The sequence below is a fragment of the Equus asinus genome, chromosome 15 (assembly GCF_041296235.1).
Source record: "Equus asinus isolate D_3611 breed Donkey chromosome 15, EquAss-T2T_v2, whole genome shotgun sequence".
Taxonomy (NCBI): domain Eukaryota; kingdom Metazoa; phylum Chordata; class Mammalia; order Perissodactyla; family Equidae; genus Equus; species Equus asinus.
Genome location: NC_091804.1, coordinates 10,723,882 through 10,737,085, shown reverse-complemented (window position 1 = coordinate 10,737,085; position 13,204 = coordinate 10,723,882). Strand labels below are relative to the sequence as shown.

The 13,204-nt window shown below is 40.0% G+C and overlaps 1 protein-coding gene across 1 annotated transcript in view; it reads right to left on the bottom strand.

Annotated features, from left to right (window-relative positions):
- Positions 1-1,474: 1,474 nt before the first annotated feature.
- The window catches only part of SEL1L2 (SEL1L2 adaptor subunit of SYVN1 ubiquitin ligase), a 73,766-nt gene continuing 62,036 nt past the window's right edge, over positions 1,475-13,204 (bottom strand). The window contains exons 16-18 of the mRNA XM_044748589.2: positions 10,310-10,482; positions 1,733-1,861; positions 1,475-1,594 (exon numbers count right to left, since the gene is read on the bottom strand). Coding sequence (XP_044604524.2) covers positions 1,475-1,594; positions 1,733-1,861; positions 10,310-10,482 — 422 coding nt within the window. The remainder of the gene's footprint in view (positions 1,595-1,732; positions 1,862-10,309; positions 10,483-13,204) is intronic.

The window sequence follows — 13,204 nt, the reverse complement described above, 5'->3', positions numbered from 1 at the left end:
ACTTGGACCTCAGACAGGCCTGGATCAGTTCATGGCCAAATAAGTGACTGTGGCTACTATGTGTACGTACAGTGTCTATAAAGCACTTTTGAAGTTACACTTATTTAAACCTCACAGTTCTCCTGTGAGGTAGGAATTAATCTCATTTTATGGAGGGAAAACTGAGGTTTGGAGAAATTATACCCAAAGTCATAAAGCTACTAAGGGACAGGGCTGGACCTCAAATTCAGATTGTTTGGTTCCAAATCCAGTGCTCCCCACCATTTCATTCTGCTTTCTGATTTTGATCAATGCTATTAATTAACTCTTTTTCTGGACCTGGGTTGGATTTTCAGATAGGCAAGCATGATCTCTTCCTACAAAAACACTCAGCATTTTGTCTGGAGAACTGACTGTAGGGCGCTACAACCACCCCGATTGTCATCAACACAGCTGTCCCCATATTCCAAACAATTTGTCATGAGTTTTTAAGAGGTAATAAGAGTTACCATTTATGGAGTTCATTCCAGATGCTAGGTCCTGTGCTAGTCCCTTTACATACATTATCCCATTTAATCCTCATACTATCTCTCTCAAATAGGTATTATTCTTCCCATGGTGCAGATCAGGAAACTGAGGTTCAGAGAGATCAAATAGCTAGAGCTGTGAAGCTGGAATTCAAGCTGGGTCTTGACATAAGTCATGGGCCTCCTGCACGCTCCATACCTACCCCTGCCCCCCAGCCCTGAGTCCCTGCTTTGCCTATCAAGGGAGACAGAACTGGGCCTTTAGCTTCTGTCCCAGAAGGCTGGTACCATCTCCCTCTATGGGTACCTTAAAGGGGATTTCCTAGGTAGAACAGGGTTCCAGTAAGGGATGGAGGAGAGGAGTACAGTGCTGGTCAGACCCCAAATGGCGTTGTTCACTATACAACTACTAAAGGAGCTTTGATAAAATGCACCTCAGTGAGGAGTCCAAGTCAGTCCCTCTGGCACAGCATGCCATAAGGAGCTTCTGCTCATTAGCACTACAGTGTGGTTTATAGGAGCATTCCCACAAGATGAAGTCCATTTGTAATCTGGGTCTTTCTCCAATGCCAAGAGATCTGTGTTCTTGCCCTCCCCAAACTCCCTTTTCCTACCTCAGTATGTCTGTAGGAACCCAGAAACCCATTTATCCTCTGGAAAGGGGGGAAGTTGTTATAACAATATGAAAATGGGTGGTCTTTATCTCTATGTCAATACTAGGTCACCAAGATGGCAGGTTTGTAAGGAAGTCTTAAGTGACGAGTCTCCAGCATCCCACCCCCTACCCTAGTGGTCACTTCAACCAAGCAGGAAGCCTGAAATTGTTTCTCAGAGGATAGATCCCAAGCTCTGTCCATTTTTCATCACAGGCCTGTGTGGGAAATCTTCAGTAGACTCTTGAGTTTGACGAGGAAGTTCTTTATTTAGTGAGGATACCTCAGAGTGAACTGGTTTTCCTTATCCAGATCCTACCGGTAGCGATTTCTAAGCAAGAAGATCAGCATAGCAACAATTAGGCCAATCACAAATAAATCCCAGTATGGTCCAAGGGTGTTGTCCAATTTCTTCCATTTCCATCTCATTGTAAACTGCTGACAAGAGACATTCTGTCAAAAAAAATCTAAGCATCCCACTCCATTCAGGACCATCATCTCCCTCCATCCCACCACCCAAGAGTAGCTCATTGTAGTTTTCAGAGATTTGGGACTTATTTGAGACAAACTTACATTAAAAAACAGGATATCTTGGAGCAAATGCACAGTTTCCAGTCTCATGAGGGCAAAGAACACGGGTATGCGAGCATCTGGACTTGTTTGAGCAGCCATATCATATAATCTCCTGGCCAAGTGAATGTCCTAGAAATAGAACAGCCCATATTCATTACGTACAGATTCTTTAGGGGTAAGTAAACAAAAGCTATTGTTTGAAATCTCATAATTTATCTTTGATAGGCAGAAATGGCCTCCCAAAGATGTTCACGCCCTAATCCTTGGAACCTGTGAATTATGTTATGTTACATGGCAAAGGGGACTTTGAAAATGTAATTAAGGTTACAGACCTTCAAAAAGAGAGATTATCCTGGATTATATGGGTGGACTCAATATAATCCCAGGAGCCCTTAACCACTGAGTTTTCTCAGAGCTGAGGGCAGAAGAGAAAGTCAGAGATGTGGCAGAAGAAGTCAGAGATTCTAAGCATGGGAAGGACTCAACTCGCCACTGCTGGAGAGGCCATTTGGAAAGAATGAGAAGGAATGCTGACAGCCAGCAAGGAAATTAGGCCCTTTGTACTAAGGGCAAGAAACTGAATTTGGCCAACAACCTGAATGAGCTTGGAAGCGAATTCTTCTCCAGAGCCCCCAGTAAGGAACACAGCCTTGGTTCCAGCCTGGAGACGCACACAGAGGACTCAGTCAAGCTCATCCAGATTTCTGACCTACAGAAACTGTGAGATAGTAAATGTGTGTTGTTTTAAGCCACTAAATTTGTGGTAATTTGTTGCTTCAGCCATAGAAAACTAACAAAATCTCCAAAAAGCTTTCTTGGATACTGTTAGACAAGATCTTAGGTAGAACTCCAATTAAAGGGCAGGAGAAAACTAGACACTAAGAGTACAGCTCCCAAAGCAATATAAGACAGATACTAATGAGCATTTAAAATTCCTTGTTTCCTTCACAGTCCTTATCATACTTGAAGTCATGAATTTGTTTATTCATTTGTTTTCAAGGACCTAGACTACCTGTTCTCCCCTGACTTCCCAATGTTAATGAAAACCCAGTACATGGTAAGTCTTTGATAATCCTTGTAGAATGGATGAATAAACTATTTTGTTCTCAGGCTGGAATTTGATTCCTCAAATGACATACTATATTTTTTGGGCCTTTTTTTTTCCAGTAAATTATGCCATGACACATATTTTTTCTTTCATTTTCACCTACTTCTAGGGTTTTTTTTTTTTTTTTTTTGGTTTGGTTTATTTTTGCTTTGTTTTCCCAAACAGAGTAATGAAAAGGCTGAGTAGAGCTGCTTTTAAAAGTTGAAGTGCCCTGGGCCAGTCTCAGATTGTGCTTTGCTTGGGCACCTGTGGGTTAGTTTCAGAAGAAGAGGAAGAAGACAGATTTTTCACAAATTGTGATCATCCCATATCTCTTTGTCTTTCTTCTCCATCTCCCAGACCTCCATTACACAGAGTTCAATAGTTATGAATCCTTGAGGCTTCTGCTAAATCCATTTGTTGGGTAGTATCCTCTCTCAGCCATGTTCTGCTTGTCATTTCTTAAATTTTCCCAAGGCTTTGTGGTCTGGTAAGTTGATTTGTTGGAGAAAGAAGAATGTTCTTGCTTAAAATACTTAAAATTCAGGAGATTGTTCTGAACAAATTTTCTTGGCAATGGAGAAAATAGATGCTGTAAAAATTCTAATTTGTTTCTCTAATTCCAACAAATTCATTAGTGTTCATCTGAAAGCACCCTGCAGATTATAACGACTGTGTCACCCCTTCATAGGAAAGGCATATTGACTTGAATAGAATATTCAGTGAAAGGCAGCCTTTGTCAATATCTCAGGCATTCATTCTTACTTGAGGCTGGTGATAGTTATTAATTTATTTCTTGAGGCACAACATCACTATTCAGTCACTTAGTTTATAATAAAAAATAGCAACAAGTATCATTAAAATGGGATGACATGAGCTCACTCCTTGCCCAGGTGGCCTCACAATTCATGGTGGGGGTAGGTTGGGATAGGAGAGTCTTTCTTTAAAATTCCCAGAGAAAGGAATTCCTGAACGCTTCTGGCTAATTAGCACAACACATAGAAAAGAAAGTTTATTCCTAAACTCTAGAAAAGACTCATGGTTTTTTGATCCTATTTAGTAAAAAACCCAAATAGTTCAAAGAGTTTCCTCTTAATAAATGGTGTTTTGATGATGGCCAGTGTTCATTAAATAAGTCCATTGCACTTCTAGTCCACTTCCATTTAACTTTTCTGTGTGCATTTGAGTTTATTTTGCTTTAAATGCAGTGATTTAGGAGATTAGGTAAACTGATCTGCAGACTCTTCTTAAATAGTATGTTTCTCACTAAAATGTCAGGTCTGCCAAAATCCTGCCCAATGTTCACATGTTCAAAATAGCTTCTTATAATTCAAAGATACAGAATTCTCCAGCAATAAAGTATCTGGTTTATGAAAATTGTTCAATTACATGATGCAGGAGTTTTCCAGCCCCAAAATCTTTGGGTGTCATGAAAAATTTCTTATAATGGGATAGAGGTAGTTTTTAAAAATAATTTACTCTTGTTTTCTTCTTATTAATATACTCTATGTTGATTAGAGAAAACTTTGAAAATATAGAGCTGAACAAATGAGAAAAAAAAAATACCCACAATCTCACTTTACAGAGCTAACTACTGAGAATATTTCATATACACCCTTCCAGCATTCCAGCATTTTTATATATATTCATATATACATACTTTTAATTTAGGAATTTTTCATTCTACATGATATTTTGTCTTCTGCTTTCTTAACCTAACAATGTTTTTCAAACAATATACCATGTCCTAAGATATTCCTTTGGTCTGCAATGTTTTTATTTTTAATGATTTCATAGTCATTATTTTTAATGATTTTATAATAATAAGCTAATGCTTATTAAATATTTACTGTGTGCCAGTCACCACTTTCATTTATTTAAACCTTATGACAGTTCTATATGGCAGATAATATTACTGACTCCATTTTAAAGATGAAAAAACGAAGGCACAGAGAGGGTAAGTTACTTACCCAAAATAATATGCCTTCTTTTTTGGAGCATTTTGGTTGTTTGTCGTGCTTTTTTTTCTGTAATAAATAAATCTATACACACAAAACATTTTTTGTGTGTTCCTGATTATTTCATTGTTATAAACAATTATTTCAATAAAGGTTATGACCATTTCTAAGAGGTGTATATTCTGTCCTGTCACATTTCTGAGAGGGCCATTTTAAATATCTAACTTTAACCTATCCTTTCCAAAAAATGATTCTATTCTGGTGTTTAAAGCTTCAGTTCTAAGACTCCATAGGTGGTCAGATGAAATAAAAATCCTTTGTGCCATAATTACTTTTATTTTTGGCAAGTCTATTTATAATTTATTCAGTGGCTCTGGTTTTGTTTTTCCTGCAGGATCCAAAAAATGTGCTATCTAGTAGGTCTAACTATATATATATATATTTGAAACTCATCTTTAAGCATAATTTCCCCTCACCTTTTGTCTTGATTTAGGATAGATTTCCTAGTCATTATCTTAAAACATACATGCTTTCTTCCATTTAAAAAGATTGTCATGTGTTTCTTATACTCCATGTTACAAAAACATTTTATAACAAGATCCACTAGTACTGATTCCTCCACCCGAATTAATTGTTCCCTCTTCAACATATTTTAGTACTTTATTTGTGTTTGCATGCATGCGTGCCATTTTGGACTTTCACTATAGCTACAGACTTGTCTTATCCATAGTAGACTGTGAGCTATTTGAAGGCTGTCCTGTTCTTCTTGTATCTCCAGAACCAAGCCCAGTGCTTCCTGACACAAAACAAGCACTTGATAAATATTCGAGTGAATAAATGAATGAATAAAAAGCAAGGCACAGTACCACAACAGTTTAGAGGCAGGTATCTTTAAATCTGGAGGTTCATTGAAGGGTTCATTGAAGGGTAGAGGAGATGATACTAGAGTTATTCTTTGAAAAATAGATTGGTCTTCAGGGCAAAAATGTGGGAGAAGATCATTCCAGCAAATGGGATGATATGACCAAAAGTCAGGAGGGTTCAGTTCAAGGCCTTTGAGGAGTAAGGAAAAGTAGCCTAGAAGATATAGAGGGAAATAGTGGCATATCTAGCCATTATTATCAAGGTAGGTTAAGTTAAGAGGGTTTTAAATGCCAGGGTGGGAAGTCTGGACTTCATTAGGCAGTAGAAAATCAGTAAGATTTTTTGTTTTATTTGTGTGTTTGGTTGTTTGTAATTTGTGTGTATGTGTGTGTGTTTGGGGGAGTAAGGTAGAGGAGTAACAGTACCAGAGTTGAACTTCACCATGAATAAGCTGGTAATGCTTTGTTAGATGGATTATGTATTACAAGGTAATGCTAACATCTGTAACAATTAAACTCCCAAATTTCAGTGGCTAAGCACATTCAACATTCCAATGTGGGTGTTCCCGGTTGGTGGTGAATGTTCTTCACGTGGTAAGTGAGAGACTCAAGCTCTTTCTACTATGAGGTTCTGCCATACCCTAGAGCCTCCGTGTTTTCTGTATTCAGCCAATGGAAGGGGAAAGAGACTAGGGAGAAGCTCCATCTACTTCTTAACTGCCTTAGCCCAGAAATGACACCCTTCACTTGTACTTCCTTTCCTTTGGTGAGAACTAGTCACATGGATGGAAAGGGAACTGAGAAATGTAATCTCTGACTAGGAGACACATCCCAGCGACAAGTCCTTCCTGTGGATTGGGGATTACAAATCTTTGGTGGACAGAGCTATCTCTGCCTCAGATTTAAAGGAAGAACACTAGAATGAGAGACCTCTGAGAATTCTTTATGATAAGCCTATGTGAGTAGAAATTCAGGCCTGTACCAGGGTACAGACAGAAGGAATAGGCAGGAGGGGATGGGGAACAGGTTTCCTTCATGGTTAAGTGCCTGAAGTACTTCTGAATCAAGTAGAAATTGACAAAGAGTTTCATAACAACTTGTGAGCTGAGTGCTTATATTTCTAAACCAGTTCAGGTCCTCTCCCAATTTCTCCCAGGTATTATTTTGTGTTTCCAGAGCTACGCTGCAGTCAGTCCTGAACCACAGTTTAAGTCAATAAGCCCATTGAGCTTAATTGGAAGTCAGGCATTGGGGAATGAGATGCTTCTCAGTGAAGCTTTTAGAATAACTCACCTACATCACCCTAATCCAAATGTTCTCTCCTTAGGACAGATGAGAATGAAACTGAGAAGGAAGAAGTTAAAAAATCTTCCCTAGAGGGGCTGGCCCCGTGGCCGAGTGGTTGAGTTCGCGCGCTCCGCTGCAGGTGGCCCAGTGTTTCGTCAGTTCGAATCCTGGGCGCGGACATGGCACTGCTCATCAAACCACGCTGAGGCAGCGTCCCACATACCACAACTAGAAGGGCCCACAACAAAGAATATACAACTATGTACCGAGGGGCTTTGGGGAGAAAAAGGAAAAAAAAAAATTTTAAAAAAATAAATCTTCCCTAGAGCAAAAAACTTTGAGATAAGCTTTGCTAACCGCAGCTCTAACCGCAGCTGTGCATACTCAACATAATCAACTGTTGTTCAAAACTAACCAGGTCTTTCCGTCCCTCCTTGGTATATGAGCGAGCTGTCTTTCCCAGGAAGTCAAGGTCCAGACATCAAGATTCAGCTTTACAAGGCCAAACGCAGGCTGAAGATGAAAACTAACCAGAAAAGTCCAGAGAGTCAAGGGAAAAGAAATTCGGTGTTCAAGGCCAAACGCAGGCTGGTGGGAAGGCGCCAACTAGCAAGGCCACATGCTCTCCCTCCCCTACCTAAAACCACAGACAAAAACCTTTACCTTTTTCCCTCTGTGGAGGTGGATCTGAGTTTTAACTCCCATCTCCTGTCTGGCTGCCTTTCAATAACAAACCCCCTTTCCTTGCCACAAGCCTGGCAACCAGTTTTCTTTTGGCCCCTCTTGTGTGGTGGGTAAATGAACCTGTGTTTATATTCAGTAACAAGAACAAGAGCGACCCAGATTTTTACACTGATTCACCAAGAGTTGATTTATACCTTACTTCCTTCTCCCAGAGGGCTTAAATACGGAATTTACAAAACCTGATTCCACACCACACCTTTTTTGATTCTCAGAAAATCCTAATAATGTTATACCCATCTTTCCCACTGGTTTGCATGAGGATTAACTCATAAAGAGGATCATGAAGTGCCTTGCTGAAGAAATGCTTACTTAGTTGATGACTTCGGTGCTGTGAAAGCCTGTTCTCCTAAATGTTTTGCTTTTATTAACCGTCACTGGAACAAGCCTTGGACTTTTAATTATCAGCCTATTCATTTTAAGAATTAGAAAAGGTGGTATCTCCTCATTAATTTGACTATGAGATGGCAAGATTAGTAAACTTGGTCCCTGGGTACTCAGTTATTATTTTTCTAATTGCTAAACAAAGAAATTAATAAAGACAAAGAGCAAAGGCCCCTCATTAACTAAATCTAAAATTCCCATATCCAGGTCTGAGGTTAAGGGCAGCCCCTATTTGTTTTTAAATGTAGAGGCTTTCTGTAGGAAAAAATATACCTGTGACTGATCAAAATGAACTACCCATGATTTAACAGGAACCCTGACAGAAAAGCACAGCAATCTGGCCAGAGAGAAACTTCAAAGTTTTTTCTAAACAGATGAAATGTATGTCTTGACAATTGCTATCTGACATTGTGATGAAAGCCCCTAGGAAAGAGATCGGTGGGGACTCCAAGGAGGAATATCAAACCCTCTGACATAGTGGGCCAACTGGGCGCTGGCAGTCAGTGTCCTCTCCTGGACGTTGATCGTGTGTCCTGAGAAGACGCCCCTTCCTGCCCCCCTGGACTGGAGGCAAAATGGCCTCACTGCGGTGAGGATGAGGCTGTCAGGGGGCCAAGTCAGGACGGGAGAACTAACTTGAATTTAACCCACGAGGTGGGCTCATTTTTATCCTTTATACAGACAATGCTCCTCTCACCACTATTATGTTTTACATGGGGAATGGGGAACAAACGCTTTAATCTTATTGAAGCCTTACTTAGCGCTTGCTCAAATTCTCTTCTGATCTGAGTATCAGTCATTCCATACAGTTTGACTACAAAGCCCTTTCACAAAAGCTTATTCGTTTTATCCTCAAAGCCTGGGGCAGGGCAGGTATCACTGTTCTGTTTTACAGATGTGGGGGACGGTTGGAGAGGAGCGAGGTGTGGCTAAATGACATCCAAAGAATCATCCAACTTAGCTATTTGGTCCAGTCCCAACTCCCGCCCCCCTGCAAATTTTATAAACGCAGGAAGCTTACACTTGCTAGGAATGGGGAAAATAGACTGGATTTGGATTTGATATTCTTTCCACTGCTTGGGGTGCTGGGGCTTTTGGAAAGTAATAAGCTGAAAGGCAGACCACAGGAGAGCACAGGAAGGTGGGGATCTCTACCGCTGGATTGTTGGTACCTGAATAAGAAGCCCTTGGTTGCAGCGTGTGCCTTTAGCAGTTGTCAGATAGGAAATTCCCTACCAATGATTATCAATTACTACTACAACTAGAAGAAAAGAGAGAATATAGAAAAGCCAATAACCCCTTCATTATTTTGGTCTTGAAATGCAACCAGGAATATAAACAATGAAGTGAAATATACATTTGAGCACTAGGAATGACAGTGCAAGGCCCACTCTTTCCCCCCAAAAACATGGAATCAGACAAGCCGGGGTTCAAATTCTGGGTCCACCACTGATGAGCTCTGAAAACTTGGCCGTGTGACAACTTCTCTGCACTTCAGTTTCCTGATGCCTACATTGAGGACAATAATAGGGATTATCTCATTGAGTGGGTGTGTGATTTAAATGACATAGTATATATAACACACAACTGCTTGGATATTACTATCATTATTGATATTTAATACACCTTAATTACTCTGTCAGACCAACCCCAATGCCACCTTTGCCTTAATTACAGTTACTGTCTAATGAGTTTACCCAATATAGTAGTGTTACATCTTTTTCTTAACGAATATGCTTCATTTCCTCCAGTCAAGCGTAGTCTTTGAAGAATAGAGATGTATTTTCTTGGGCCTCTCTAGAGGGCTCAGCATTGTGTCATGTACACAGTAGGTGTGTCATAAGACATTTCTGGATTAATGCCACCTTTGTATGCAGCTCTGACCTCATTCCCACTTTCTCTTTGTCACTGGGAGTTTGAGAGACATAAAAATTTTGATGGAAAAGGCCTGGAGGTGGAAGGGAGTGGGGGCTGGGCCCACCAGTACTGCTGGAAAAAGCATGAACTTATGAGTCAAATTGGCCTAGACTAGATTTATTCTACTTGTTAGTTATGTCCTTGGGCATAAATGGAAAAAATAATTTCTACCTCATATGGTAAGTAATATGTGTTGGCATGTGAGAGGGACTCAGCAAATGTTAAGTATTTTCTTTCCTTTCTTTACATTGATGACATCAATGAAATGCAAAACATTTATAAATTTTCCCTTCCCATACAGCTGGCATTATGAGATTGGGATTATTACTAACATAATTACCTTTGCAATACCTAAACCGTGTTCATACATGTAGGCCAGATTGAACATGGCTTGTGCATTGTGGTATTTGTCAGCTGCAATGCTGTAATGTGTAGCTGCTGTTTGATAGTCTTTCTTAGTCCCGTAGCCATAGTAATGGTAATCTCCAATTTTTACTCTAGCGAACGCATTGCCTGATAGAAATATTAGAAAGAGAAGAATCATAACTCAAATGATTCACATATAGTTCTTAATAACTCAACCTAATGATAAAATGTATAAAAAGAAAAAAAAAACCCCTCAGAATCTCAGCATCAGGATGAGATATTTTGTGGAATACAAAATATAACACTCAATGCTAGTGTTTTCATTGTAGGATAACTCTATGGTATAGTAAAAATGTTCTTAAGAACAAAAAATTATAAACTTTACCTTTTGAATTCACTTTTTGAAGTTAGCTTTACTTTTGAGAAACTGGATCTACCCCTCCTGTTCTCAGACTTCACTCCTGAAGTTCTACTCTCCTGCATCACCAGTTTTCTCCCTCTTTCTTAGGTCAATCCCATCAGTCATTCAAACACACTTTGGTATCTTCTATGAACAAAAACAAACCCTTTCTTTATCCCATGGTGTCTCCTCTAATTACTCCCCGTTTCTCTGTTCCCTCCACACTCAGCCTTTTAAAAAGTGTGTTCTAAACTCATGGTCTCCAAACCTTCACCTCCCACATACTCTTCAACCCACTCCAATCTGGTTTCTGCCCCCTCCTCCACGAAACTGCTGCTTTCAAGGTGGTCAATAACCTCCATGCAGCCAAATCCATTGGCCACTTCTCTGTCCTCATCTCAGCGCACTGAGCACTCCTCCTCTAAGCAGCACTGGAGTCATTGGACCTAGCTGCCCAAGTACTTTCCTCTGTTGACGCCAATGACATTGTATTTTCTTGATTTCCCTCCTGCCTCATAGGCCTCTCCTTTTCAATCTCTTGCCAGACACCTCCTCTACCCAACTTCTAAGTTTCGGAATATCAAAGGCTTGTTATTCAACTCCTTTTCTCCCTTTCTTAGCTCCCTTCTTTTCTCTTCTCCTCCTCTCTCCACCACTCTCATCTATCTCAGCTCTTTTACTAGGTGACTCATCTAGTTCCATGGCAATTTTTATGTTTACTATTGCTGAATTTACACCTATAGTCCTATCTCTCCCCAAGACTCAGACTCTTAGAATTGCCTTCTTGGCTTCCCTACTTGGATCACAAACTTAAAACATCCAGTAGAGATTCCTAACACCTTGCTACCCCCTTCCTCAAATAAAATCGTCAGTTTCTTCCTTATGTCAGTGCCATCACCAGCACTGTTCAGGCCATAAATCTAGGGTAATCATTCCAAGTTCTTTTCCCCTCTCTTCCATCATTGAATCTGTCAGGAAGTCCTGTTGGTTCTACTTCTAAAACATACCTGTTTCTTGCCATCTCCTCCACCAACTAGTCCAAGCCTGGAATACTACAATAGCCTCCAAAATGTTCTTTTGTCTCCACTTTTCAATCTATTCTCCACACAACTGCCAAGATGATCTTTTTATCATGTAAAATCAAATCATGTTATTCCTCTGTGTTAAATCCCTCAAGTGCTTCTCTTTGCACTTGGACTAGTATCCAGAATCCTTACCTGACCTACAAGTCATGCCTTGTCTGTCTTCTGCCTCCCTGCCTAGCCTAGCCTTATCGCATGCCACTTTCTTGATATGTTCTAGCCTTCTTAATATTCCTTCAACACACTGAGCTCGTTCTTGCCTCAGAATCCCTGAATTAAGATTCTTCAAGTCCCTCTGCCTGGCACGTTTGGAATTCCTCTGACTCTTCATGTGGCTGGTTTCTCATCATTCAGGTCTCACTACAAGTGTCCCCTTTCCTCCTAGAGGCCTTCTCTGACGACCTCGTCTAAAGCATCCCCTCAGCCCTCACCACAGGGGTTATTTATCTCATCTTCATGTTTTATGTCCTTCACAACACATATCACTATCTTATTTTTTTCACTAGTTTATTTTTTCTCTCTTTCGTGAGGGCAAGAACTTTGAAGCTCTTGATCACTGATATAGGTCAGGACTAGAATGGTACTTGATAAGTATTTATGGAGTGAATGGATAGGCATGGTAGGAAACTTTTTAGAAAATGCTTTCCCCAGGTGGTAAGTATTTTAGAACCTTACTTTCCAACAAGCATGGATATATTCAGGAAGAGAAAAAAATTCATGTGACTTTTAAAGATAGATTCAGTCTTTTGAAGGTCAGTTAGTAATGAATTCTAAGGGTCTCTTTGGGGTCCCTGGTTTCATTCACTAGAATAATATTGATTGAAAAGATGAGAATGCTTATCTAGGACATTCATCTCAGCTGTGGCCAACCCCTCTAGCACAGTCTAGGTTTATTTGGAAAAGGAGGAATTACCCTGTGTGGTATGGTCTGAGGTGTATCATTAAGTGCTATAGGAATTCTTCCAATTTTTTCTCCTCACTTTGCCTACTGCAATGCCTAACATCTTTTGGAATTGATTTTGGGTACTGAAGTTCTTTTACTCATCTAGAATTGTCTACTAAAATTTAATACCACAAGCCATCTTTAGCTCTCTCTGAGTAGAAGTAACATCATAGAATTCTTAAGTTGACAAAGACGTTAGTTATCAGGGTTTGCTTGCCAGGTGCTTCAAAATGTACAGGTAGCTAGGGACAAGACCTTACAGAAATGATACCCAGGAGAGGGGCCTGGAGGAGCCCTAAAGAGAAACCCATTCCTTCTCTAATTTTGCCCAAATTTGCCTTCCTTTGACCCCAAGATTCCTTCTGGGCCGTAACCACAAAAGGACAGGACTTCTGTGCATTTTCAAGTTTTACAAGCAGTAAGCAAGACCCCCGAATTCTCTGA